Here is a 25,189-nt window from a genome sequence, read left to right on the forward strand (position 1 = left end):
GTGGAGGGCATGAAGCTTCCTAATCTCCACTCAGGCCAGTGTTTAGTGTCAATTGCACTTAAGTGTCATTAGAGACATCAATTTCCTATCAAATGCAACAGCAGCATAGCATCCTTCCATTACACATGGATTCCTTTCTGTCTTCTAGGCATTTGTATTCACAACTTGATTAAAGGGGCATATTTATTCATCTTCATATCATCAGTTCCTACTACAATCTTTTGAACAAAGAATGCACCCAATAAATGTTGAGTCATGAAAAAATGACTACCATATACTGAGTATAGTAACTTCTCAGCCCTGCTTCTGGCCCCAGAATCTGAGATACGATAAAGTTTTTAAGGAGTTCCAGATTAAAGCTGCTTAAGTTTTTCCCTGGACATCCATTAGGATAAGAAAAAGAAATCCACCAGCTCCAGATTCCCGCCCCCCCCGCCCCACCCCCGCTTGAATCCATCTTTCATAACTACATTTGCTAAAACTTCCAAAATCATCACTTCAAGTTTTTCTCCAAAAACCTCCAAAGTTCTTTTCATAGCCACATAGGCTAAGGTTCAAATCCCTCAGTCTAACTCAAAGAACTTGGACCAAACATTTTCCTATACTGATCCTTTCAAATCCTCCTTGTGTCCTACCCTGGAGCATCTCCCACCAGGAATGCATCTTCCCATCTCTCCCCCGAAACTCAGCTGCTGTTATGTTCCCTGTGACCTCATCATGTCACCCACCTAGAAGGAGATGCTCTCTGTCTTCTGAAGCCAAACAATATTTTGGCTTAGCTACTTCTTGTATCTGTCAGCAATTTTTTTCAATTGAGATATAATTGATATTTATTAGTCAGGTGTACAACATAATGGTTCAATATTTTAATATATTGTGAAGTGATCACCACAGTAAATCTAGTTAACATCCATCACCACACATAGTTATGATTTTTTCCTTAGGATAAGAACTTTTAAGATTTACTCTTGTAAACTTTCAAATCATGCTGTACATCGCATCCTTATTACTTATTTGTTTTATACCTGGAAATTTGTACCTTCTGACCACTGTTCTCATTTCACCCACCCCACCTACCCCTGCTCCTGGTAACAACCAGTCTGTTCTCTGAATCTGTGAGTTGTGTTTCTGGGTTTTTTTCCTCTCCTTTTTATTCCACATATGAGCGAGATTATACAGTGTTTGTCTCTCATTGTGTGACATTTTACTTAGCATAATGCCCTCAAAGTCTATCCATGTTGTCACAAATGGAGAGGTTTCTTATGGCTGAATAACACTCCATTCTACACACATATGCCCTAATTTCTTTATCCATTCATCTGTAGATAGACACTTAGGTGGATTCCCTGTCTTGGCTATTGTATCAATAAACAATGTTGAATCAACAAACTTTTCCTATGAATATGACTCTTCTCTCAAACTAGACCTAGACGTCAAGCTCCCAAGGATCAGTCTAATACCTTCTCATTTCCCCTCAGTTATGCCTGGTCTGTGGTAAAAGCTCACTCTCTGTGTGCTCACTGAGACTCAATTGGATATACAGGTTAGAAACCATTCAGGCAGAAGAGCTTGCATTTGCTCTAATGGATTTTACAACTCAAGACAAGTTTATATTTCAAAACATCACGGCTTTTCTAGTGTCTCCTAGGACTTGGTTGATGGTCTGCAGGAGGCACTGAATATGAAATTATTAACTTGCCTCACTCCTCTTAATCCAATGACTTCCTTTTTACAGATGAGAAGCCCTTCACTGTGGAAGATACTTATTTGCTGTGTCCAGCACCTATCTTAAAGGAAGTTGGCATGTAAGTTTCCACCAGCAACTAAACCCCACAGCCAGGGAAGTGAGAGGAGGTGCGGGCGGACAAAAGGAGAAGAGTTTCTCTTCACTGTCATTATGGAACCTTTCTCTAGACTCCTCCAAATAATGATGATGGTGCTACGAGTGCAGTGAGCCAGGCACTAGCATCAGTGTTTCGCAGAGGGGACCTCTATTCTCCCAAGATCCACTATAGCCTGCCAGGCTCCTCTGTCCATGGGATTCTCCAGGCAAGAGTACTGGAGTGGGTTGCCATTCCCTTCTCCAGGGGACCTTCCCCAAACGGATCAAACCAGGGTCTCCTGCATTGCAAGTAGATTCCTTACCCTCTGAGCCATCAGGGAAGCCCAATGAACCATCGCAATTTTACAGATGTGCAGTCTGTGGCAGAGAGAATTTAAGTAGCTTGTCGAGGTCACAGAGTGAGTGGAAGAGTATGAGTTCAAAACAAGGTCTGTCTGGCTTCATCACAACTACATTTCTAGAAAGCTCTCAGGCTGCCCAAAGTGCTGTCATAACCTCATCCTGTCATAATTGCCCTTCTATATGATTATCTCCTTTCTTAGAGATAGGGAAACTCGGAAAAGAAGCTCAGCAAGGCTGTGATCCACAGCTGATTCAGGACCCCACGGTCAGACCCTCTGAGGCCATGTTCAGTGTTCCTCCGCGCCTCTCCAGAGCATCATGTCTTCATCCACACTGCCCAAGCCTCTCTGAACTAATTTACGGAGAAAATCTCACAGTGATGCAGTTGTGATTAGTGCTAATGAGATGAGATCAAAATATTCAAGAGAAGGAAGAGAATTAGCATCCTGAGCAAGAAAAGAAATATGCAGGGAAACAGACAAGCAGTGTTGGTGAGGGAACACAAACTAACCTCTCTGTAAACACATCTCTAACAGACTGAAGACAGAATGGTGGCTTTAAGGAAAAATGCTACACTTGTTCATCTGAATTCTGCTTTCAATCATTTGTTCAAATTACAAAGCCTCCAAATCTAGTTGCCTGACATCAGCTCATGATGCCACTGATTCCACAAACTAGCCCTGTGTCCATGCTGCAGAAGGCAAGCTTGTGTCTCAACGAGCATCTTCTAGATGGGAGGAAATAGAAGGCAGGTTAGCTCATGTACTGCTGTTCCTTTCTGCGTTGGCTGGGTGGTAACAAAACCATCACCATCAGAATCTCATCACTGAGAGTCCAGATAACAATTGTAGAGTTTCTAGCTTAACCAGTTCATCCCTTGCTGATTTGGACCATTTGTTAAGACTACCTCTTCCTACCTACTACAATGTGGCAAGTAAATTAAACGGGAGCAGCCTCTGCCCATTCAATTCTATTTGCCATGATGTAAGAAAGGCTGGATACACTGCCTTGCTGCACCAGCCGGGTATATCCTGACATCTCTCTAGGTTGTTAGAGATGGATGGGCCCCTGGAGAGTATCCTCTGCATTTTTCAAAGGAGCCAGTTCAGAGGGTGGTTTAGAACGGAGCCCCCAGGGGCCCTGTGTGTCTGCACGCCGTGCTGAGTCTCCCTGGCCCCCGTGTCATTGCAGGAAAGCCGCACTTCAGGTCAGCATGAACGACGGCCTCTCCTTCATCTCCAGTTCTGTCATCATCACCACCACACACTGCGTAAGTCCCTGCCTTTCCCTTGACCGAGAACGTCATTGCCATCCTCATCTCCCTGGCAAGTTTCTTCCAGTTCTGCGTTCTGTTAACTGAGCTTTGACTCTGGCACTGCGAGGCCAGCCTTTGGCCACCTCAAGGGCTGTACACATGTCAGGAGTGTATCAGGAATGCCTGTGCCTCCCAGGTTCCCCATTTCTGGTACTAAAAGTGAGACCTGGACACGCTGGCATGACCAGATGGTACGATGGGGCCAGGGCCTGTGCAGTATGGAGTGGGGATGCCTGGATGGACTGGGTTTAAGAGAAAATGCACAGAAGGAAATGGCACAGTATATACAGAAAACCCATCTTAGGGAGTTTTCCCTCTAAAAGGAAGCAGGGGGGAGGTGGCTGGTGCAGTAGCTGAAGGAAGAGGTGGAGTAAAAAGAGAGGCTTTTATTTAGAATTGGAGAAGTCACCACTTGTTAATACGATTGTGAAAATAATCAAGGGGAAAATGGAAAATTCACGAAGTGGGAGAGAAGGGGAAGGGACCTTGGCTCATAGGGTAGTGAGGCAGAGGGCAGACTGCTTCCTCTGCCAGCTCCTCCAATGCCCCATCTCTGGGTCCTTCATGGAAGGTAGTATTCATCTCTGGCTACGCATGAGATCACCTGGAAAGCTTTTTAAAAATATGGATTCCCTGACCAATTGGGACAAAGTCTGTGCAGCGGGCCCCAGCTTTGGTGGGTTCAGGGCCCCATTGGGAGTTCTCTTGTGCAACTTTGGCTGGGAACTCCTGGGTTTATGAGGTTGCTCCTACTGTCAGTGTCTTGAAGCTCAGCCCATCAGCGGGCAGTCAGGGCTTTGTTAGCTCATATATAGACCTCAGCTCCTAATATGAACATTTCCAGAAGGATCTTTGTTGAATATTCAGTTGCTATTCTACCAAATGCACTTTTCCCATGAGATTGCTCTGCATGCTAAGTCGCTTCAGTTGTGTCTGACTCTTTGCGACCCTATGGACTGTGGCCCACCAGGCTCCTCTATCCTTGGGGATTCTCCAGCAAAAGAATACTGCAATGGGTTGCCATGCCCTCCTCCAGGGGATCTTCCCAAGCCAGGGACTGAACCTGTGCCTCTTATGTCTCCTGCATTGGCAGGCAGATTTGGAGAATTCTTTACCACTGCGCCACCTGGGAAGATCACTCTAGAGACTAGCATTTTTTGACGTGCTGGCCAGCTTAGACAGGTACCTTAGTCACTTCCCAGCTGGCCTTTGGAGGGCATGTCATTAGAACCCCTCAGTGATTGGGGTTTGTGTCCTTAACACTATCCAGGTGGATGAGGGAGAGCAGGCAGGCCCTGGAGCTGGACAAGATAAACATGAATTGTTTCCTGGAGGAGCAGGAGCCCAGGCCTCACAAGGGACGATGCACCCAGCTTCCCCAGTTGTCCCTCCTCCTCCTCTCCCCCAACACATATACATTCCATCATATGTTAGGAGCCAGTCAGCTTTCTTGACAGCTGGGTAAACCAATGCAGTGGGTATAGATAGCAGAAAAGTTCCGCTTGACCAAAGTGAGAGCCTAGTGTCATCACAGAGACATGTCAGACGTCTCACCCTGAGCAATGTCTGTGTCTTAGGAACGCCTCAGTGGAACCTCAGATCTGGTGACCAAATCTGAAAACTGGATGTGGGAGCAGTGACATGTCTCCAAGCGTGCCCTGCCCGATTCTTTCAGAAACTGACCCTGTTGGAAACTGCCAATCCAGGAAATGATTAAAATACCCCAAATCTAACAATGCCATTCCAGATTCCTCCCTGCTTTGGAATGACCCAACAGTTTGGGCCTGTATTTCTCATTATGTCTGAGCGGACCAGAGAAACAGCCGTGTCCTGAGTCCGCGAGGGCAGGGAGGTGAGAAGATATTTCTATCTCGGGACCAAGCCTGTGGGGTGGCAGGGGCAGAACGACAAACTCAAGTCCTGGGCCTCTAAGCCAAGAAGAAAGGGTGTCCTCACTGACATAACCCGAAAGGGAAAGAACTCCCAGTCAAGTCACTCTAATATCATCCCAACTCACTCCAGCCTACGTTACATTTCCCAGCTCCTTAATCTGAGTGCAAGTCACTAAGTTTTCTGTTCAGTTAACCCTTGATCAGCATCACCTCATAACATCTGCATTATTCACCTTTCACTTGAGAAGGCTGCATGTCTATGTTATAAGGACCCTAAGATTTCAGATCCAGGTCCACTCACTCATTTATTCAACAGATATTCACTGATCATGCACAATGTGCCAGATAGGCACTGCCCTGGGTGCTCAAGATACATCAGAGGGCACAAAGGACAAAAATCTCTTATCTCACAGGGATGCAGGGAGAGAAAGCAGACAGTGAACAATAGGCATAACAAATGAATCACACACTATGTTAAGAAGTGATATAAGCTGTAGGAAAAAAAAAAAAAGCCAAGGGAATTCTATGATGATCCAGAGGTTAGGACTCCATGCTTTCACTGCTATGGGCCTGGGTTCAATCCCTGGTGGAGGAACTAAGATTGCACAACCCATACCCCCAGAAGTAAAATAAAGAAAAAAATAGAACCAAGTAAGGGAATTTGGTACTGCTTGAGTGAGTGAGTGAGTGAGTACAAATTTTAAATAGAGATACATTAAGAAGTGGCTTTTGAATAGAGACTCTGAAGTTAACTGTGAGGGAGAATTTGCCAAACGGTGAGCCCCACTGCTCAGAGCCCACCACCAGGGGCAGCTGGTATGTTCGAGGAAGAAAGAGGGCTGGTGATTAGTCACAAGGAGCGAGTGAGGCAAGCAGTAAGCAGTGAGGTCATGGGATGAAGAGTGGAGGGTCTTGTGAGAACGTCGGCTTTTGCAGAGGTGCAGTGCAACCTGGCTTGCATTTGAAAGTTCACTCTGGCTGCTGGAATGGCCAATAGGAAGACAAGGATAGAAAGAAGGACCTTGACTGGTTAGGAGGGTTATGGCAATATTTCAGGCACAAGTGATGACGGCAGCTTGACTCAGGTGGGAACGATGGTGATGAGAGAAGAGATCATAGTCAGATATCTTCTGAAGGCAAAGCTCCATATTTCCCAAATCATTAGACATAAGGCTTGAGAGGAGAGGAATCAAGAATGGCCCCAAGGTGCAGCCACTATGGAGAACAGTATGGGGGTTCCATAAAAAAACTAAAAATAGAGTTGCCATAGGATCCATCAATCCCACTCCTGGACATATATCTAATTCAAAGGAAATATGCATTGCAATGTTAATAGCAATACCGTTTTGCAATAACCAGGACATGGAAGCAACCTAAATGTCCATTGACAGATGAATAAATAAATAAGATGTAATACATATGTACAATGGAATATTAATCAGCCATGAAAAAGAATGAAATAATGCTATTGGCAGCAACAAGGATAGACCTATTGTTGTACTAGGTGAAGATTGTCATACTAAGCGAAGTAAGTAGAGAAAAACAAAATACCATATACTATCACTTATATGTAAAATCTAAAATATGATTCAAATAAACTTCACATAGAAAACAAATTTATGGTTCCCAAAGGAGAAAAGGGGTGGGCAAGAGATAAATTAGGAGTTTGGGATTAGCAGATACAAAATGCCATATATCTGATAAATACTATATATTTAATAGATATATAACAAGGTCCTACTATATAGCAGACAGAACTAAATTCCATATCCTATAATAAACCATAATGGAAAGAATATGAAAAATAGTCTATATACTCATATATAAATATAACTAAATCACTGTGCTGTACACCAGAAACTAACACAACATTGTAAATTAAATATACTTAAGTAAATAATTTAAAAATAAAAGAATGGTCCAGAGGGCTTTGGCCAAGTAGTAGCCCTCAGTTGACAGGAAGGCTATAAAGCCAGAGAGGATCTGAGGCAAAGGAGGAATCATATCAGCTTTTTGTCCACTAGTCCTGTGGCCTTGACTGAGTTATTTAGCCCCTAGGGACCCCAACTTCCTAATCTGTAAAATCAGAATAATAATAGTTTCCATGCCTTAGCAGTATTGTGAGTATTAAATGAAATGATTATGTAAAGAGCTTAGCAGAAGGCCTGGCCTGTAGTAAGTGTTCAGTAAATGTTAGTTGTTGTTATAGTTGAAGCTTAGTCAAAATGATGGACCTAATTGGAGATTTTTCCCAAGGAGTTGCTCCTCACTTCAGAGTCCCAATGTAACAAAATAACTCTTTCAACACAACATGTAGTCCTATGAGAACATGTCTGTCGCTTGATCAAACCCAAGTGATTGCAAGGGGACAGACAAGTTGGCCAAAATCATCCAGAGAAGAGGACCTATAGTGAAATATTCAACCCCAGTCCCCAACAGGTCCTGTAGAAGCTCAAATTAAAAAGACTAAAGCCATCACTGGACAAATTGAGATGCAAGTAGAGTGGGTGGTCCTCCAGAATATGAAGTAAGGTCTTGGACTTCCCTTTGTTTCTTGGGCAGCTGGTTTGGAGGACAAGGTTTTTAAATCAAAAATGATCCCTTGGGTCTGAGTAAAGGGTTAGTCTTGTCAGTGCCAGTTGCAGCCTGCCCAGTCCATCCCCTGGAACCAAAAATAATTTTAAAATATGTAGTTGAACCTGTTCTTTTCTCGCTTTATTTGGTGCCCATTTGGACAACCGTGTCACAAGTTTTCAAGATCTGCAATGAATAACTGTTGCCTCTGCCAGGAGCAGAAATTCCATGAAGTTTTACAGGAAAGACATTTTTCCATCCAAGAACTAAAAGATTCCTATACAAATGGTAAACTTTGTTGAGCTCCATGACTATAGAAAATGGTCAAAAATCCAAAGCTCTCTCTTCCCAGCATATTTGAATACATCCCATCTCTAAGAGTCTTCGCCGGCCTCCTTTTTTTTCCCCAACTCCAGAAATAGGTTGAGAAAAATCACCAAAATGTACTTCTCTAAGGGAAATAGCAAAAAGCAATTTGTCATTTTGATAACAATGCAAGCAAATTTAGGACCTTACCAGAACTTTTTATGAAAGATTGTCTTCTTTTATGTAAATAACCTTAAAATTGTATAATTATCCACCTGAAGTGTACAAAAATCAGAGAATCATCCAACAAGTATTTCTCAAATTTTTCCTGTGTCTCTGGTGCTCCATTTACTTTTTACAAGTCGCTGTCCTTAAGGAACTTAAAATCCATTTTGAGACGTGAGTCCAACAAACTCATAAAAGAGTATGTAATAAAGAACAAGGTTGTGGGAGCCAGGTGTATAAATGCTGTAGGATTTCAGAGTAGAGAAAAAGGGGAGAATCCACAAAGAGTTATGAGGGTGAGAAGTGGAAAGTGGCCTTCCACTAAAGTGAAACCAACCTGAGCAGGACTAGATACAGCCATGAGCATAGTTTGTTTATGGCCCCTCCCAGGAAACATGACTTTTTTTTTTTTCTCTTATTTTGTATCAATATCTGGTGCCTTCTAATTGAGGTCCATCTCTCAGGTTGCCAACTACTTTCCTAGGATGTGCACTCCACACCCTTGATCACCTGGTGATCAACAGTGTGGCCTCACTATTAACTATTAGGATTTGATTAGTGTTGGTTTCCAGGTTGGAGAATCACAATCTTTGAAGAGGAAACCTAAAGTTAGACATAAAAGTCTAAAATCAACACTCCGCGGACAGTCTCTCTTTCCTCCTAATTTATATGAACAATAGCCTAGCTACAGTGGTGTGAATGTGAGCATGCTCAGTCACTCAGTCGTGTCTGACTCTTTGCAACCCCATGGACTATAGCCCACCAGGCTCCTCTGTCCATGGAATTTTCCAGGCAAGAATACTGGAGTAGGTTGCCATACCCGTCTCCTGCAGATCTTCCTGATCCAGGGATCAAACCCGCGTCTCCTGGGTCTCCTGCATTGCAGGCTGATCCTTTACCCACTGAGCCACCAGGGAAGCCCCACAGTGACAAGGCTGAGTAAATCTGAGAGGGCTCATGTCAGTTCCTATTCAGAGAAAATTTTTGAATTAAAATAAAAATGCAACAGACTTAACCCTAAGGCATCAAAACCAGAACAAATACTCTACGATTACAGCATAATGGAAGAATTAAGGGTAATATCGAGTCAAAAATCCTGATTTCAGGTTCTAGCCCTTCCATTTCCTACAGTGATCTTGGGCAAGTTAATCTGAGCCTGTCTCAGTGTCTGTCTTGTAAAGTTTAAAAAGTGACAGCTGTGTGTTAGTTCATTGACATTCTGTCTCCTTGCCGAGTAAAACTCTAATGGACTATCTCATTAAAAGATTTGCTGTTCGTTATTTATAAACAGGCTATTTTCCCCTGATTAAGAAGTATGCTTCCTTCTGAGTCCATGATAAGACTATTCCTTAGGAAGGCTTGGAAAGACTGAAGATGTTGCCTGCATAATGAGGGAAAGCAGCACCAGTAAATTAGATCTGCTGATAAGTCAAACTGGGTTAAGCTGCAGTTTCTTCAATATTTTTTGTATAGTTCGTTTATAATATTGTGCAAGTGTCGAGTGTACAGCAAAGTGATTCAGTTTTACATATATATATATATATATACACACATAATTTTTCAAATTCTTTTCCATTATAGGTTGCTGCAAGATATGGAATATAGTACTCTGTGCTATACAGTAAATCTTGTTGTTTATCTATTTTATACATAGTGGTGTGTATCTGTTAATGTTCACTATTTTTGAAAAAAAAAGTTTTATCAGTAAATGGATCATGGAGTAACATAAGGGGACTATTTAGACTATTTAGAATGAGTCAAAACAAGTATTAACTAAATTTGATGCGTCATTACCACATAGAAAATTTCTAGTATTATAATTTAAAAGATGCTATCACACCCAGCATGTCTGGAAGCGTCTTAACAGAGGAGGTACCATTTCATACAGATGAGAGCTGCAAGCTCAGAATTTTCTGACAGCCTAGATCCTCCAGCGTGCCCTGAGATAGCCACAGCTCACTGGGGTTTGGAGTATATTTGACTTTTATATGGATGAACATAGTACCAATTTGTTTCCCAAGGGTTTTTAAATGATTTTATTCTTCAGATTTTCATGAATTGAGACTGTTCTTTTCCCAAACTAATGGCATTTTTCCCAGAAAAAGAGTGAGAAAAAAATGTGTGTGTGTGCTATCAAGATCAAGATTCAGGGCAGGCTCTGGCACATGAGGATCTACAGCATAAAGCTGACAAAACCATTGCGACTGATACAGAATCTAAGCAACTACATTTGCTAAGTCCAAGGAACACAAAGATAATGCATGGGAAACAGACAAGTACTGCAAAGATTTGCAATTTGACATAAGTGCTTTAATTGAGAAATGAGCAATGCCCAGTGATACCATGAAGTGGAGTGTCTGGGGAGTTAAAGAAGCATTGATTCGCAGGAAAGATGATAAATTTGCTCAGGGTATGGCCTGGGTGAAGGTGTGTTTGAGGCCCATGTGGCTGTGGTTAGTTGGGATGGGATGTTAGGAGAGAAGCTAGAGATAACTGGGACCGATTGGAGAAGCCTTCCTTATTTGGATTTTTTTCTCTAGTGTTTACTTTAAGTATAATACAGAATGCTGTTTTGATGTTGAATTCCAATGTCTCCTCATTTAGGAAATAAATATTTTTCATCTTCAAAAAAAGAATCTAGAGGAAAGCAGTGTCATAGGAAAACTGGCATGGCCTGAGTTTGCCTTGGAATACCAGAAACCAAGGGCCCTTATGGCTCTGCTAGTAAAGAATCTGACTCCTATGCAGGAGACCTGGGTTCGATCCCTGGTTTGGGAGGATCCCCTGGAGAAGGGAAAGGCTACCCACTCCAGTATTCTGGCCTGGAGAATTCCATGGACTATATAGTCCATGGGGTCACAAAGGGTCAGACACAACTGAGCGACTTTCACTTTCACCAGAAACCAAGGTGATGGTAACTTAAATAATCTGGATGCTGCCAGTGAAGGTTGAGGTTGCACAGGCAGCCTTGGTTAGGGCTAGCTCAGAAGACAGTGTGCTGGAGCCCACAGAAGAATGCTCCGGTGGCTGCAGCAAAGAGAGGCTTCAGATGGAGGTCAGGGGCCATCTTCCAACCTTGTCTGCAGAGTTCTATTCTTAGCAACTTCCTGGGTTCATTTTTTAAGTCAGTTCAATTCTGTTACTAATTGCTTTGAAATAACTTAGGAAAATAAAAATCCAGCCCAGCTTTGTAGTTGTATAACTATCTAGGTAAACAGACAGTTGGCATGACTGCCCTTGCCAAAATTTCTTGAATTTCACCAGCCTGGTAGGGAATGAATCCAGAACCTTGTGCTGAGTGGTAATCTCGCCTTCCAACATAATAAAAAACTAATGCTCACTCTTCAGAAAAAGTAGAAATCAGAGAAGTCTTTTTTCTTCTATTTCTCTTCCAAGATAAACAAAACAGTCCATTAATCAAAATAGGTAGCTCTCCTTGAAGTAACTAATTCATACCAGCAGCTGTAATAAGCTTGTGGGCCTCTTCATTAAGGAAAGTAGTTTAGAGAAGCAGTTGCTGATGGTGAACAGAGCCAAAGACTGGGACCGGCATGTATGAAATAGTACTGTGGTCCAAGTTTTGGGGTCTCAGAGAAGCGCATAGCCTGTCTTTGCCCTCCAGAAGCATACAAACTAGTTATCAAGGCAGAAAACATACTCCAAGAGGTAAATGCTATTTGGTGGTATAAAAGGTAGATATTATATTTGGGGGTGCAAAAGACAAATACCACAGGGTATCCAGAAATTCTTAGTCTATTCCAAAGACGTGAGCCTCCACCCAGGCCTGTGGATAAGTAAATGGACACAAGCACTCACACTTTGGGGAGAGTCCACTTAATGGTCCTAGTGGGTTACCAGGTTCTAACCCTAACCCTAATTCTCAATTACTTAAGAAGGCATTCATGTCTTCCTGCAAAAGGGAGCTGGACAAATTCTAGAAATTCAAGAATAACATGTAGACAGCTCATTATGTACTCAGCTCAGAGTGTCTTTTTCCCAACAAGACCCTCCCCAATTTTTATTTCTCCCCAATTGTAGTTCTCAATTACAGGAAAAGACTCATGGAGAAGACAAGTCCCTTCCAAACAACCAGTGGAGAAGGGCAGGACCAAGCCCCACACTCCAATTTTGCTTATAGATTCTTCACCCTGACATCATTCCACTGTCTGTACAGCTCACTACCGTGTCCACCTTTCTCCTTATCCATTTAGACCCCATGTCTTCACAGAGGGTGACGAATTCCTATCCTGGAAGAATAAGGGGTGTCAGGGTTGGAGGCGAAATAGGAGACTGACTTGGCAGAGGGTTTGAATGACAAAAGATGGAGTCCGGGTGATGGGAAACCATTCAAAGGAAGAACAAGGCAATATTTTTGGGAGATTAATTCAGCATTTGTTTATTCCAAGTCTTTTAGCAAAATATTATTTATCTGGATGTCCCTGATTTATAACTTGGTCATTTGGAAAGGAACAGGCTCCAGTTTAGTGTTCCATTATTTGAGGTGAAAGAAACTTTGTTCCAAGAATGACCAATCCACAGCCCTAGGGCTGCAAGTGATTCCTTAGTGTCTTCATAATCAGTCCCTGAAAAAGGATTCATTAGTGTCTTCATAATCAGCCCCTGAAAAAGGATGGCTTTTACTTTCTCATTGCTGTAATTATAGGTGATATGTCCTGTGAAAGATGTGGCTTAGCAAAGTACAAAGGAAAGACTTAGTTGAGGGAGAAAAGTAGGAACCATCATGAACTTTGGGATCAGATCAGTGTGGCTAAAATCCCAGGCCTTGAACAGCTGGCAGTGGTCCTAGTACAGAATAGATACCCAATGTTAGCTTCCTTAGGCTGATGTTATAGGTTCTCTAAGAATCAGCGCGGTGACAGAGTCTCTAACTTCTGGTTGAATTAACAGAAGAATGGTATCTGAGCCTAAGGAAGCGATAGAACCTTTCAACTTGCTGAAGGAACATCTTTCAAGTATCATATTAAATAGTAAGGACACTACAAAGGAGAACCTCAAAAAACTGAATATGTGAAAAAAGATTACCAAGTATGATAAATCATATAGACTAATCTATAGAATTGAGACCAAAGATATAAAGAAAGATTTGATAGACATTTTCAATATTTCAAGGGCTGGGCTCTCCTGAGGTACATCTGCTTTTATTGTTTATATCTAAGGAGTAGAATGGGGCTTCCCTGGTGGTTCAGATGATAAAGAATCTGCCTACATTGTGGGAGACCCAGGTTCGATTCTTGAGTCAAGAGGATCCCCTGAAGAAGGGAATGGTAACCCACTCCAGTATTCTTGCCTGGAGAATCCCATGGACAGAGGAGCCTGGCAGTCCATGAGGTTACAAAGAGGGGAGCAGAATGGGCTGATGGATAGTTTGTGGCTCAGTTTTGTAAAAGGTCTTTCTGATTGAGTGCTCCGTACAAGTGGGAGTCAACTCCCCGTTGTGGTTATATTCAAGTCCAGGCAACTTGATAAACTGGCAGAATTATGTAAAGGCCATTCATGCATCAGATAGGCAATTGGACTAGAAAAACTTTCAGACTTCTTCCAATGCTGAAAGTCTGAAATTCTGGAACTAAAAGTGATCTAGTGAAAGAGTAAGGCAAATATTATCAGTCCTATATGGTATAACAAATGAGTTTGGCTTTTATATTTTGAAAATAAATGGAAGACTTTTGTTGGTGACACTGGAGATAGTTTCTCTTAGTGTGGTTCAAACTAGCCAACCTCCGCCTGATACAAGTGAGATTATATTTCAGATTAAAGTGAGCTTAAAGCTCCTCCCAAGAAATATTTGTTTTCAAATAACTTCAAACACACCATCTCATTTACAAACAATTAATACACTAGTCACAAATCAGTCTCATCTATTTATTAGCTGGCCTTAGTAGAGATACATATAATTCAAGGATTTTTTTTTTTTATAATATCCTAGTATTATTATTTTAACAAGATGAGCTATGGTTTCTTGTACTGTCATTAGAAAGGCTGAAAGACCACAGGAGTATCAGAATGCCAAACTCAGATGTCAGATGTTGTTTATGAACTGAAATAAAAATAGTTTGGCGGCATCTCTATTTTGATAACCCTTGTATACATAAGAATCTTTTCAAATATGTTTTGGAGGATTGTGCTGATTTGTTTTTCTTGCATGTTTGAGGAATTGACTTTCAGTGTTTTTATCTCAAGACATTTTAAAGAATGTTTGCCCTAAGTTTGAAATTTCCTTGTTTTGAGAGTAAATGAGGAAAAAAAAAAGGATTTTTCTGAATCTATACTTGAGGAAATTCAGATAAGCACATAGCAAGATGGTAATATTTATTTTTAGAAATAAGAAGTCCAAATACTAATCCATAACCAAGATAAATATATAAAGGACCAAACCCAGCAGTTAAAAAACACAGACTGATATATTGTGTTTAAAATATATTCTGCTATATTTTATTTATAATAAAGCATGCATTCAACAAAATAAAAGGGCACAAAGGCTAAAAATAAAAGTATGAGAAAAATTATATCAAAGGAATACCAAAATAAAGTTAATATAGCTATATTAAAGTTAAACTTTTTAGCTAAAAATCTTTATTGATAAAAAGAGTACCATTACATAATGTTAAAAGGAACCATTAACCTAGGAAGTATAATTCTAGCCTGTACTTCATGACATATCTTCAACATATATGCGGCAAAAGCTGACCAGGTTACAAAGAGAAATTGATAAATCTACCATCACAAGAGGATATTTAAAAACAGTTCTCTCAGTAATTAATAGGTCAAGCAGCCAAAGGAATCAGTTCAGTTCAGTTCAGTCACTCAGTCACTCAGTCATATCCAACTCTTTGTGACACCATGGACTGGAGCATGCCAGGCCTCCCTGTCCATCACCAACTCCTGGAGCTTGCTCAAAACTCATGTCCATCAAGTTGATGATCCCATCCAGCCATCTCATCCTCTGTTCTCCCCTTCTCCTCCTGCCGTCAATCTTTCCCAGCATCAGGGTCTTTTCCAATGAGTCAGTTCTTCACATCAGGTGACCAAAGGATTGGAGTTTCAGCTTTAGCATCAGTCCTTCCAGTGAATATTCAGGACTGATTTCCTTTAGGATGGACTGGTTTGATCTCCTTGCAGTCGTCTTCTCTCACACCACAGTTAAGAAGCATCGATTCTTGGGCGCTCAATCTTCTTTATGGTCCAGCTCTCACATCCATGTGTGACTACTGAAAAAACCATAGCTTTGACTAGATGGACCTTTGTCAGCAAAGTAATGGCTCTACTTTTTAATATACTGTCTAAGTTGGTCATAGCTTTTCTTCCAAGGAGCAAGCGTCTTTTAATTTCATGGCTGCAGTCACCATCTGCTGTGATTTTGGAGCCCAAGAAAATAAAGTCTGTCACTGTTTCCACTGTTTTCCCATCTATTTCCCATGAAGTGATGGGACCCAATGCCATGATCTTTATTTTTCGAATGTTAAATTTTAAGCCAACTTTTTCACTCTCCTCTTTCACTTTCATCAAGAGGCTTTTTAGCTCCTCTTCACTTTCTGCCATAAGGATGGTGTCATCTGCATATCTGAGGTTACTGATATTTCTCCCGGCAATCTTGATTCCAGCTTGTACTTCATTCAGCCCAGCATTTCACATGATGTTCTCTGCTTCCCTTGTAGTTCAGTCGGTAAAGAATTTGCCTGCAGTGCAGGAGACCTGGGTTCAATCCCTGGGTTGGGAAGATCCCCTGGAGAAGGAAATGGCAACCCACTCCAGAATCCTTGCCTGGAAAATCTCATGGACAGAGGAACCTGGTGGATTGCAGTCCATGGGGTCGCAAAGAGTCGGGCACGACTGAGCAACTAACACACACACTCTGCATAGAAGTTAAATAAGCAAGGTGACAATATACAGCCTTGACGTACTCCTTTCCCAGTTTGGAATCAGTCTGTTGTTCCATGTCCGGTTCTAACTGTTGCTTCTTGGCCTGTATACAGATTTCTCAGGAGGCAGGTAAGGTAGTCTGGTATTCCCATCTCTTAAAGAATTTTCCACAGTTTGTTGTGATCTGCACAGTCAAAGGCTTTGATGTAGATGTCTTTCTGGAATTCTCTTGCTTTTTTTATGATCCAACGGATGTTGGCAATTTGATCTATGGTTCCTCTCCCCTTTCTAAATCCATCTTGAGCATCTGGAAGTTCACAGTTCACATACTGTTGAAGCCTGGCTTGGAGAATTTTGAGCATTACTTTGCTAGCATGGGAGATGAGTGCCACTGTGCAGTAGTTTGAACATTCTTTGGCATTGCCCTTCTTTGGGATTGGAATGAAATCTAACCTTTTCCAGTCCTGTGGCCACTGCTGAGTTTTCCAAATTTGCTGGCATATTGAGTGAAGCACTTTCACAGCATCATCTTTTAGGATTTAAGTTAGCTCAACTGGAATTCCATTACCTCCACTAGCTTTGTTCATAGTGATGCTTCCTAAGGCCCATTTGACTTTGCATTCCAGGATGTCTGGCTCTAGGTGAGTGATCACACCATTGTGGTTATCTGGATCATGAGGATCTTTTTTGTACAGTTTTTCTGTGTATTCCTGCCACTTCTTCTTATATCTTCTGCTTCTGTGAGGTCCATACCATTTCTATCCTTTACTGAGCCCATCTTTGCATGAAATGTTCCCGTGGTATCTCTAATTTTCTTGAAGAGATCTCTAGTCTTTCCCATTCTATTGTTTTCCTCTATTTCTTTGCAAAAAGAATAAATACCAAAAAAAAATGATTTAAATCATGCAGTAAAACATGATCTAGTGGACACACAGTAATGCTACAGCAAAATGTTTCAAGTAGGATCCAAAATTTGGGGGTTGCATAAAATGAGGGCTATACAGATTAATGAAAAATACCATTATTCCATAAATTTTAAGAAACATATCTCTGAAATTGGAAAATTTCAGAGATTAATGTATCATAATCTCATAGTATTTTTCCCTAATGGCTCATAAAATAATGAGTCATCCTACAATGGATGCATCTTAAGGTCATTAAAATGTTTCCCAGCAGTCTGTGCTATACCCAAAGTAAAGATGATGAAACATGTGCTGAGCAAAACTTATTTTTCACTTCCTCTCCCCAACTCATCCCTACCAACAGTGAAAATGAGAACTCTATCCTTTCTCCTCTGGAGAGTTGGGGGCAGGCAGAGGGAAGGAGCTGATCGCCAACCACTTTACAGCCAAATCCATGACATCTTCATAGTGCTGCTGCAGGGCTTACTGTGTATAGAAAGATCTCATGTGCTTGTGCAGTTTCAAATAAACCATTTAAATCTTTATAAGTCAAATTAAAATCATAATGGAAATTAGAAAATAAAGTAGTCGATTATAAATATTCCTCATACCAAAACTTGTGGAACACAGCTAAAGTGAGTCTTAGACAGAAATGTGTGTCCTTAAATATCTATGTGAGAAAAGAAGAAAGGCATAAGTTGATTAGCCAAGCTTTGAGCTCAAACCATTACAGAGGAACAATAGAGTAAGCCCCTCCAAAAATAGAACAAAAACAATAAAGTAAGAGAATAGAAAACAGAGTTGTAGCTGCTGCTGCCAAGTCGCATCTGTCGTGTCCGACTCTGTGCGACCCCATAGACAGCAGCCCACCAGGCTCCTCCATCCCAGGAGCCTCCAGGCAAGAATATTAGAGTGGGTTGCCGTTTCCTTCTCCAGTGCATGAAAGTGAAAAGTGAAAGTGAAGTCACTCAGTCGTATCCGACTCCTAGAGACCACATGGACTGTAGCCCACCAGGCTCCTCCATCTGTGGGATTTCCCAGGCAAGAGTACTGGAGTGGGTTGCCATTGCCCTCTCCCAGAGTTGTGGGGGAGGGAGGTAAAAGAATAAACATGTATTCAAAGAACTGTGTTCTCACTGGTCAGTTCTGAATGAAAAGTGTTAGTTGCTCAGTCATGTCTGACTCTTTGCAATCCCATGGACTATAGCTCGCCAGGCTCCTCTGTCCATGGAATTCTCCAGGCAGAAATACTGGAGTAGGTAGCTATTTCCTTCTCCAGGGGATTGTCCTGACCCAGGGATCTAACCCAGTTCTCCTGCACTGCAGGCAGATTCTTTACCATCTGAGCCACCAGAGAAGCCCCCAGTTCTGGTTGGGGACACACACACTCCCTTCTGTCACAGGTTCAGGCTGTGCTAGAATGAGATCATTTACTGAGGGAACAAAGAAAACATATGCTAGTTGAGCTCATCCCTCACTCCCTTCATGGGGTCGCAAAGAGTCGGACATGACTGAGCGACTGAACTGAACTGAGCTGGACTCACTCCCTTCAAGATCTTTCTTCCTATGGAAGCCTTTGTACACAAAGTGAATGTTATAAAGTGTTGTATAGTGTTTACCAGTCCATTCTGAAGGAGATCAGCCCTGGGATTTCTTTGGAAGGACTGATGCTAAAGCTGAAACTCCAGTACTTTGGCCACCTCATGCGAAGGGTTGACTCATTGGAAAAGACTCTGATGCTGGGAGGGATTGGCGGCAGGAGGAGAAGGGGATAACAGAGGATGAGATGGCTGGATGGCATCACTGACTCAATGGACATGAGTTTGGGTGAACTCTGGGAGTTGGTGATGGACAGGGAGGCCTGGTGTGCTGCGATTCATGGGGTCGCAAAGAGTCGGACACAACTGAGCAACTGAACTGAACTAATAGTGTTTACCTTTTATTCCCCACCATCCTTTTTTAAGTTCTTTTTTTTTTTTTAATGTGGACCATTTTTAAAGTCTTTATTGAATTTGTTACAATATTGCTTCTGTTTTATGTTTCAGTTTTTTGGCTGTGATTGGCCAAGAGGTGTGCAGAATCTTAGCTCCCCAACCAGGGATTGAACCCATACCGCCTGCATTGGAAGGCAAAGTCTTAACCACTGGACTGTCAGGGAAATCCCTTACTCTCTGCCATTCTTATCAGGAACTAAAATTTTCCATATTACTATGAAACCCTTGATTTCTGTGTCTGTTTGCCCCTAGGGATGTCTTCTGATCACTGTTTTTTGAAGTTTATGGTTCTGCTTTTTCTACCCTCTCACTTCCTGGTCTTCTATTTTAGATCCCTTCCCCCTGCTTTTCTGATTTGACAGAAGCTTCCGGGTGCTCAGATATCAAACAACCAAACTTCTTTGAATATAAAATAAGAATCCCCAGTCTCTGAATAGGAACCTGAGAGAGAGTATATTCCTTAAGTACATGAGTTTTAGTGAATGTCCAGTGTGTGCATTTATGTTTGCTCTTGGGTCATTGAGGCTATTCCAAAAGATTGAGTCTTTTAAGTTGAGCATTCTGAATTGGCAAATCCAGTTGTGAGAGGCACAATTGTACGAAGAAGTGCACAATTTAAAGAGGATCCAAAAAGTGTGTGTTTGTGGAGAGAAAGGAAAAAGAGGGGTGGAGGGAGTGGGGCAGGAAGAGAGGGAGGGCAGATTCATAGTTGGGGAAATACGACCAAATCACAGAGAAAGCCTCTGAGCATTTTCTCTCTGCCAACACTAAAATAATGCCAACTCTTTAAATGGTCCAAAATTGGCAAAAACCAGTGGACTAGGCTATCCCAGAACTAGAGGAGACAGCAGCCAGACCCAGGCTACATTGTCCTGGCTCGGAGTTTACAGTCACAGTGCACCAAATCACAAATTGCCATGGGGTCTTCACATATATATCTTCTGACCAGGATGTTGTGATTTACATTGTCTGCACCCCCAAAGAGCAAACAGACTCTTTCCTCTGCTCCCCACAGAATGACAAAGTCCCACCAGGGTACATGAGCACCCTTCCTTTTGCAAATCAACCAACTTCTCACCTATTCATTAGGGCGCCAAGGAAATTCAAAGGTCAGTGGTTTAATTTATAGCTCCCCAGAAGAAGAGTCTGTGCCACAAGTAATGCATAACTAGCATTCCTTGGCTGTAACGGTGGTTCCTAGAACAGATGTTAGTTTAGCCAGTGTCCAAAGCAGTGAGCTTAATATTTTATTTCATTTACTTAAAAAATTAGAAAGCACTTGAATAAGTGACAACTAAACTATTTCTGAGTTCCTTTTATATACCGTCCAGCATCAGGAAAACTGCTTCATTTGCAGGCCAAGAAAATGAAAAAGGTGCAGCTAAGGCACTTTTGTTTTATCCATCCATCGACTTAGGAAAGATAGCTCAAGGCTTTTGAGACTGTATGTAAAAGGTGCAAACCCATCAGAGTAAATATTTAACAAAGCCTCTTCACAGTGGAGTCCGACATGGCAACCTCAGTTGGCCTTTAGCTGCTGGCCTTAAAATTTGTGAATGCAAATTTTGGATCCCTGACAGATTAAAAAAAATGTTTGATGATGATCCTGTATTTGTATCTCATATTTCCTTACTCTAAATAATGTCCATGCTTACTCAATGCCTTTGATCAAATTTCACTTTTCTTCTGGAATGCCCTCTCCTCCTTTCCACCTACCCAAATTTCACCATAGCCACAGGGCCTGCCAAGTGCTGCCTGGACCTGCCCCAGGTTGCCTCACTGATCCCCCCCTGCTCTGAGCTCAAGCACTGTGGGTTAAAGCATCGTTTAGAGATTAACTGCACATGTGCTGCTCTTTGAGCAAGCTCTGTGACTTTCTCACTGGATGGTGATAACATCTTCCAAGATTGTAGGCTAACTTTGTTCATCTCTCTATGTCTCCCACTGCTGAGCATATGTTAACTATTCAATAGAAAATTATCTGTTGGTTTCCTGATAATATTTGCAGTTTTGTTGTTATTGTGTCACTCAATCATGTCCAATCCTTTGTAATCCCATGGCCTGGAACCCCTCAGGATCCTCTGTCCCTGGGATTTTCCAGGCAAGAATACTGGAGTGGGTTGCAATTTCCTTCTCCAGGGGATCTTCCCAACCCAGGAATCGAACCCACATCTTCTGCATTCCAGGCAGATTCTTTACCACTGAGCCACCCAGGAAGCCCTATTATGCAGTTTAGAGACATTGTCTTAAGGACTAGATCATCATGGTCACCAGTAGTAAGCATCTGTCTCTCGACAATGGCCCCAAATCATAAACATGGCTTCTCCCTTTCCAGGTTCATAGTCTAAAGCAATAGCTAACAGTATAGTGAAGATACGCTTATTGACAATAGATAATAATGATGCTGACTAACATATGAAGTATGATCACTAAGACCAATTGAGCATATGCATTAACATTAAACAAATAGTTACATTAAAGGCAAATAGACAAGTCTCTGCAGCTAATGGAACAAAAAGAGGAAATGAGAAATTAGTCTTTCTCTTCCACTGTCAGTAGTTGAACATTACTTTTTCTGTAATCCTATTTCAACAGCCCACTGACAGGAATTAAGGCATTCTGAGTGCTTATGAGCTACAGCTTGTCTGCATTATTCTCTAAAAACTGGTTCTGACTGGCAAGCTCTATGAAATTTATGGAAAGGAAAGTGCTGAGTGAATCCAACATTTACTTATTATCACCCTCACCATTGCAAGTGAAGATCAAGGTGATGCTGGAAAATCTTGACACAGAGTGTCCTTCCATGATAAGGACCTCAAGGCTTGAGTTTGTAGGAGTGTGGCATTAATCTTCCCCTTCTCATTGCCTTATAATGGTGGCTTGTCTAAGGCCTTTTGGTATTATTTGAATAAGGCAAAAAGTGATAAGATGTATAGCAAACTAGAATTGACATTCCAAATTATTATTGCTTCTTCAAAATATTTACCTTGGAAAGCCATATCCTTAACATGACTCAAAATTTCAGCTATCTTCTGCACTCCTGCTGTGAAACTGGCATGACTCTGAAGGCACAGTATTTGAATACCCTCAGTTGAGGAATTAGGAAGACATCATCATCATTTGATATCAAAACAGCTCCAAAAGTTGTGGGAACCAGGTCTGGTGAATGTTGGGTGATCAGATTGGGAAACTCACTGATAAAAAGCAACACGTAGCTTACAAGATAACAGAATTTCTTTTTGTGGCCTATGAATTAGCTTCAGAAACACTTCCAAAGGAGGTATTTCAGAATTGCTTTGAGCATGGGCTGAATCACTGGAGAGTCTCCAGCATCCAGAGTCACTAGTTTAGAGGGAATTAGATTCCTCTCTGGGAGTTCTACTATGTTCGATACACGAATAGCTTCATTACTTTATAGTCATGCTTTTTACAAAGAGTCCCACAAGAGCCGAGGTAATTCTCACCTAGTATTTTTCCTTTACTGCCTAATTTATGAGTTAAGGAATCCAGTATCTTCGGTGCCTATCAATTTTATCACCATTTTAGCCCAGATTACCTCTAGTCCGGATTACCTCTCAGGTAGCAAGAATAAATCATCATATTTGATAGTGTTTTACCCCTATTAATGTTTGATTGATTTTAATGGAAGCTATTAAATTTACCATTGGAGCACTCACTTGTGTTTCCCTTTGCTTGACATTGCAATGGCAACCTGAAGGCCTGTGGTTTCCCACTATGTAACCTGGGACCACCCACCAACACCACAGCCCAGTCACAGTTATGAGACTGTTCACAGGAATCAAATTTATTCACCCGAGCCAAGTCTGGGCACATCACCAGGAACACAGCTTGGGCATAGAAGCAAGGGGAAGAATGGAAAGGAAAGTCACATTTTATTGAAGGATGGCTATGTGCCAGGATCTTTACATACCTTATCCTATGTCATATCGAATCAATCCTGGGAAGCAGGAATTACTGCAATTTCATACACATTGAGAAAAGGAAGTTTAAGAGAGGCTGGGTTAGTTACCTAAAGTTTATGTATTAATAAGTGAAAGAATTAGGACTTTAAATTTTACTGAGTCCAAAGCCCAAGCTCTTTGCGGTAAGATTGATGAGCTGTTTCTAGCGACAGGACCATGGAGGGGGAGGTGAGCAACCTGGGGCAACATTGGCAACTGTGCCATTTCGGCTGCCCACTAGCCGTGGAAGGTCTTAGTCTACCAAATCCTCATTTCTCTCAATCTAATAAATACTTGAGTGACAAGTCCTTTTAGTTTGAAACATGATATTACATCTCAGTCACAAAGATAAGTATAGTCAGACTTATGTCTTCCAGGGTCTTATAGTTCAGTGAGAGACAAGCACATAATGATATAATATCTATAATACACAGGAGATACTGAGATAGAGATATGAGAGCCCAAACTTGGAGTTGAGCGGTAGCACTTGCTTATCTGTGTTCCCCTCTCAATTACAAGGTTAGTGATTACAAAGACCACATCCATCTTTTATGCCAGTGCTTGTAGAGGGCCTGGCATAGAGTAGGTATTCAATAAATATGTACGGTATGAATGAATTGGGTGGTGCCTTAGCTAAGACTGGTCGGGAAGTAGCTCAGATGGTAAAGCGTCTACCTACAATGCAGGAGACCTGGGTTCAATCCCTGGGTCAGGAAGATCCTCTGGAGAAGGAAATGGCAACCCACTCCAGTACTCTTGCCTGGAAAATCCCATGGACAGAGGAGTGTCATAGGCTACAGTCCATGGGGTCACAAAGAGTCAGACACGACTAAGCAACTTCACTCACTCACTTAGCTAAGACATGAGAGATGAAAAACAGCTGCCCAAGGAATGAAAGGAAGAAAGGGTGTTTCAGGGAGAAGACCATGAGAGAAACAGAGCTGGTCTACAGGGAACTACATGTGGTTGAGTTTCATCAGAGCCCGAAGTGTAAGGAGGGAGGTGGTGAGGGAGGAGGCTGGAGAAAAGAGGGGCCTAGCTGTGAAGGACCTCGAGCTAAGGACTCTTGGACTGAGGGACCCGTAAATGGATTCTGGGGGCTTGATGGACCCCTCTGAAAATATGATCAAAATTAGTGAGCTTGTTTATAAGTGTGAATGTGTCCTTTTCTGAGGAAAGGGCTGTATCACTTTCATAAAATTCTCCAATATTAAGAACTCTTGACCGTGAAGAGCTGTTAAAGATTCATGGGCGGCAGAGTTGTTGTAACATGTTAGGTCAATAGCTCTAGAAGCAGTGGTGGAGGATGGAATTTGGGTAGCAAGGCTGGTGGTAAAGAAACCAGTTGAAGAGATAACTACAAGTGGCCAGAAAAAAAAAAAAAGATTCTAAATCTAATCAAGTGTTGAAGAAGGAGTAGATAAGGCCAGATTCAAGAAGTATTTAGCTGGTCAAAGGAATAGGTGTACTTATAGGAGGGTGTGAACTTGGGGAGCGGGGAGAGGAAGAAAGAGAAAACTGAGATGGACTTCCAGATTTCCAGCTTGGATTGATAGGTGGTGCGTGCATGCTAAGTCACTTGTGGCCGACTCTTTCCAATTCCATGAACTATAGCCTGACAGGCTCCTTTGTCTGTGGGATTCTCCAGACAAGAATACTGGAGTGGGTAACCATTCCCTTCTCCAGGGGATCTTCCCGACCCAGGGATCAAACCCAGGTCTCTATGTCTCCTGCATTGGCAGGCGGGTTCTATATCACTGCACCACCTGGGAAGTACTTAGTACTTATCATTGAATGAGGAGAAGAGAATGAGCTGGTTTGAAAAAGGAAACAGTGAGCTCAGCTTGAATTGTTGAGTTTGCAGTGCAGTGCCAGTAGAACCTACCAGACAGTGGAATGACCCTGACTATGACCCTGAAGCATGAAGAGCGATCTAGGCTAGAGATAAAGAGT

At 41.9% G+C, this 25,189-nt stretch overlaps 1 protein-coding gene across 1 annotated transcript in view; it reads left to right on the plus strand.

Annotated features, from left to right (window-relative positions):
* Positions 1 to 25,189, plus strand: part of ANTXR1 (ANTXR cell adhesion molecule 1) — a 261,100-nt gene that overhangs the window by 123,688 nt on the left and 112,223 nt on the right. The window contains exons 11-12 of the mRNA XM_052648002.1: positions 1,736 to 1,805; positions 3,377 to 3,455. Of these exons, the coding sequence (XP_052503962.1) occupies positions 1,736 to 1,805; positions 3,377 to 3,455 (149 nt within the window). The remainder of the gene's footprint in view (positions 1 to 1,735; positions 1,806 to 3,376; positions 3,456 to 25,189) is intronic.

Source organism: Budorcas taxicolor, chromosome 11 (assembly GCF_023091745.1).
Source record: "Budorcas taxicolor isolate Tak-1 chromosome 11, Takin1.1, whole genome shotgun sequence".
NCBI classification, from domain to species: domain Eukaryota; kingdom Metazoa; phylum Chordata; class Mammalia; order Artiodactyla; family Bovidae; genus Budorcas; species Budorcas taxicolor.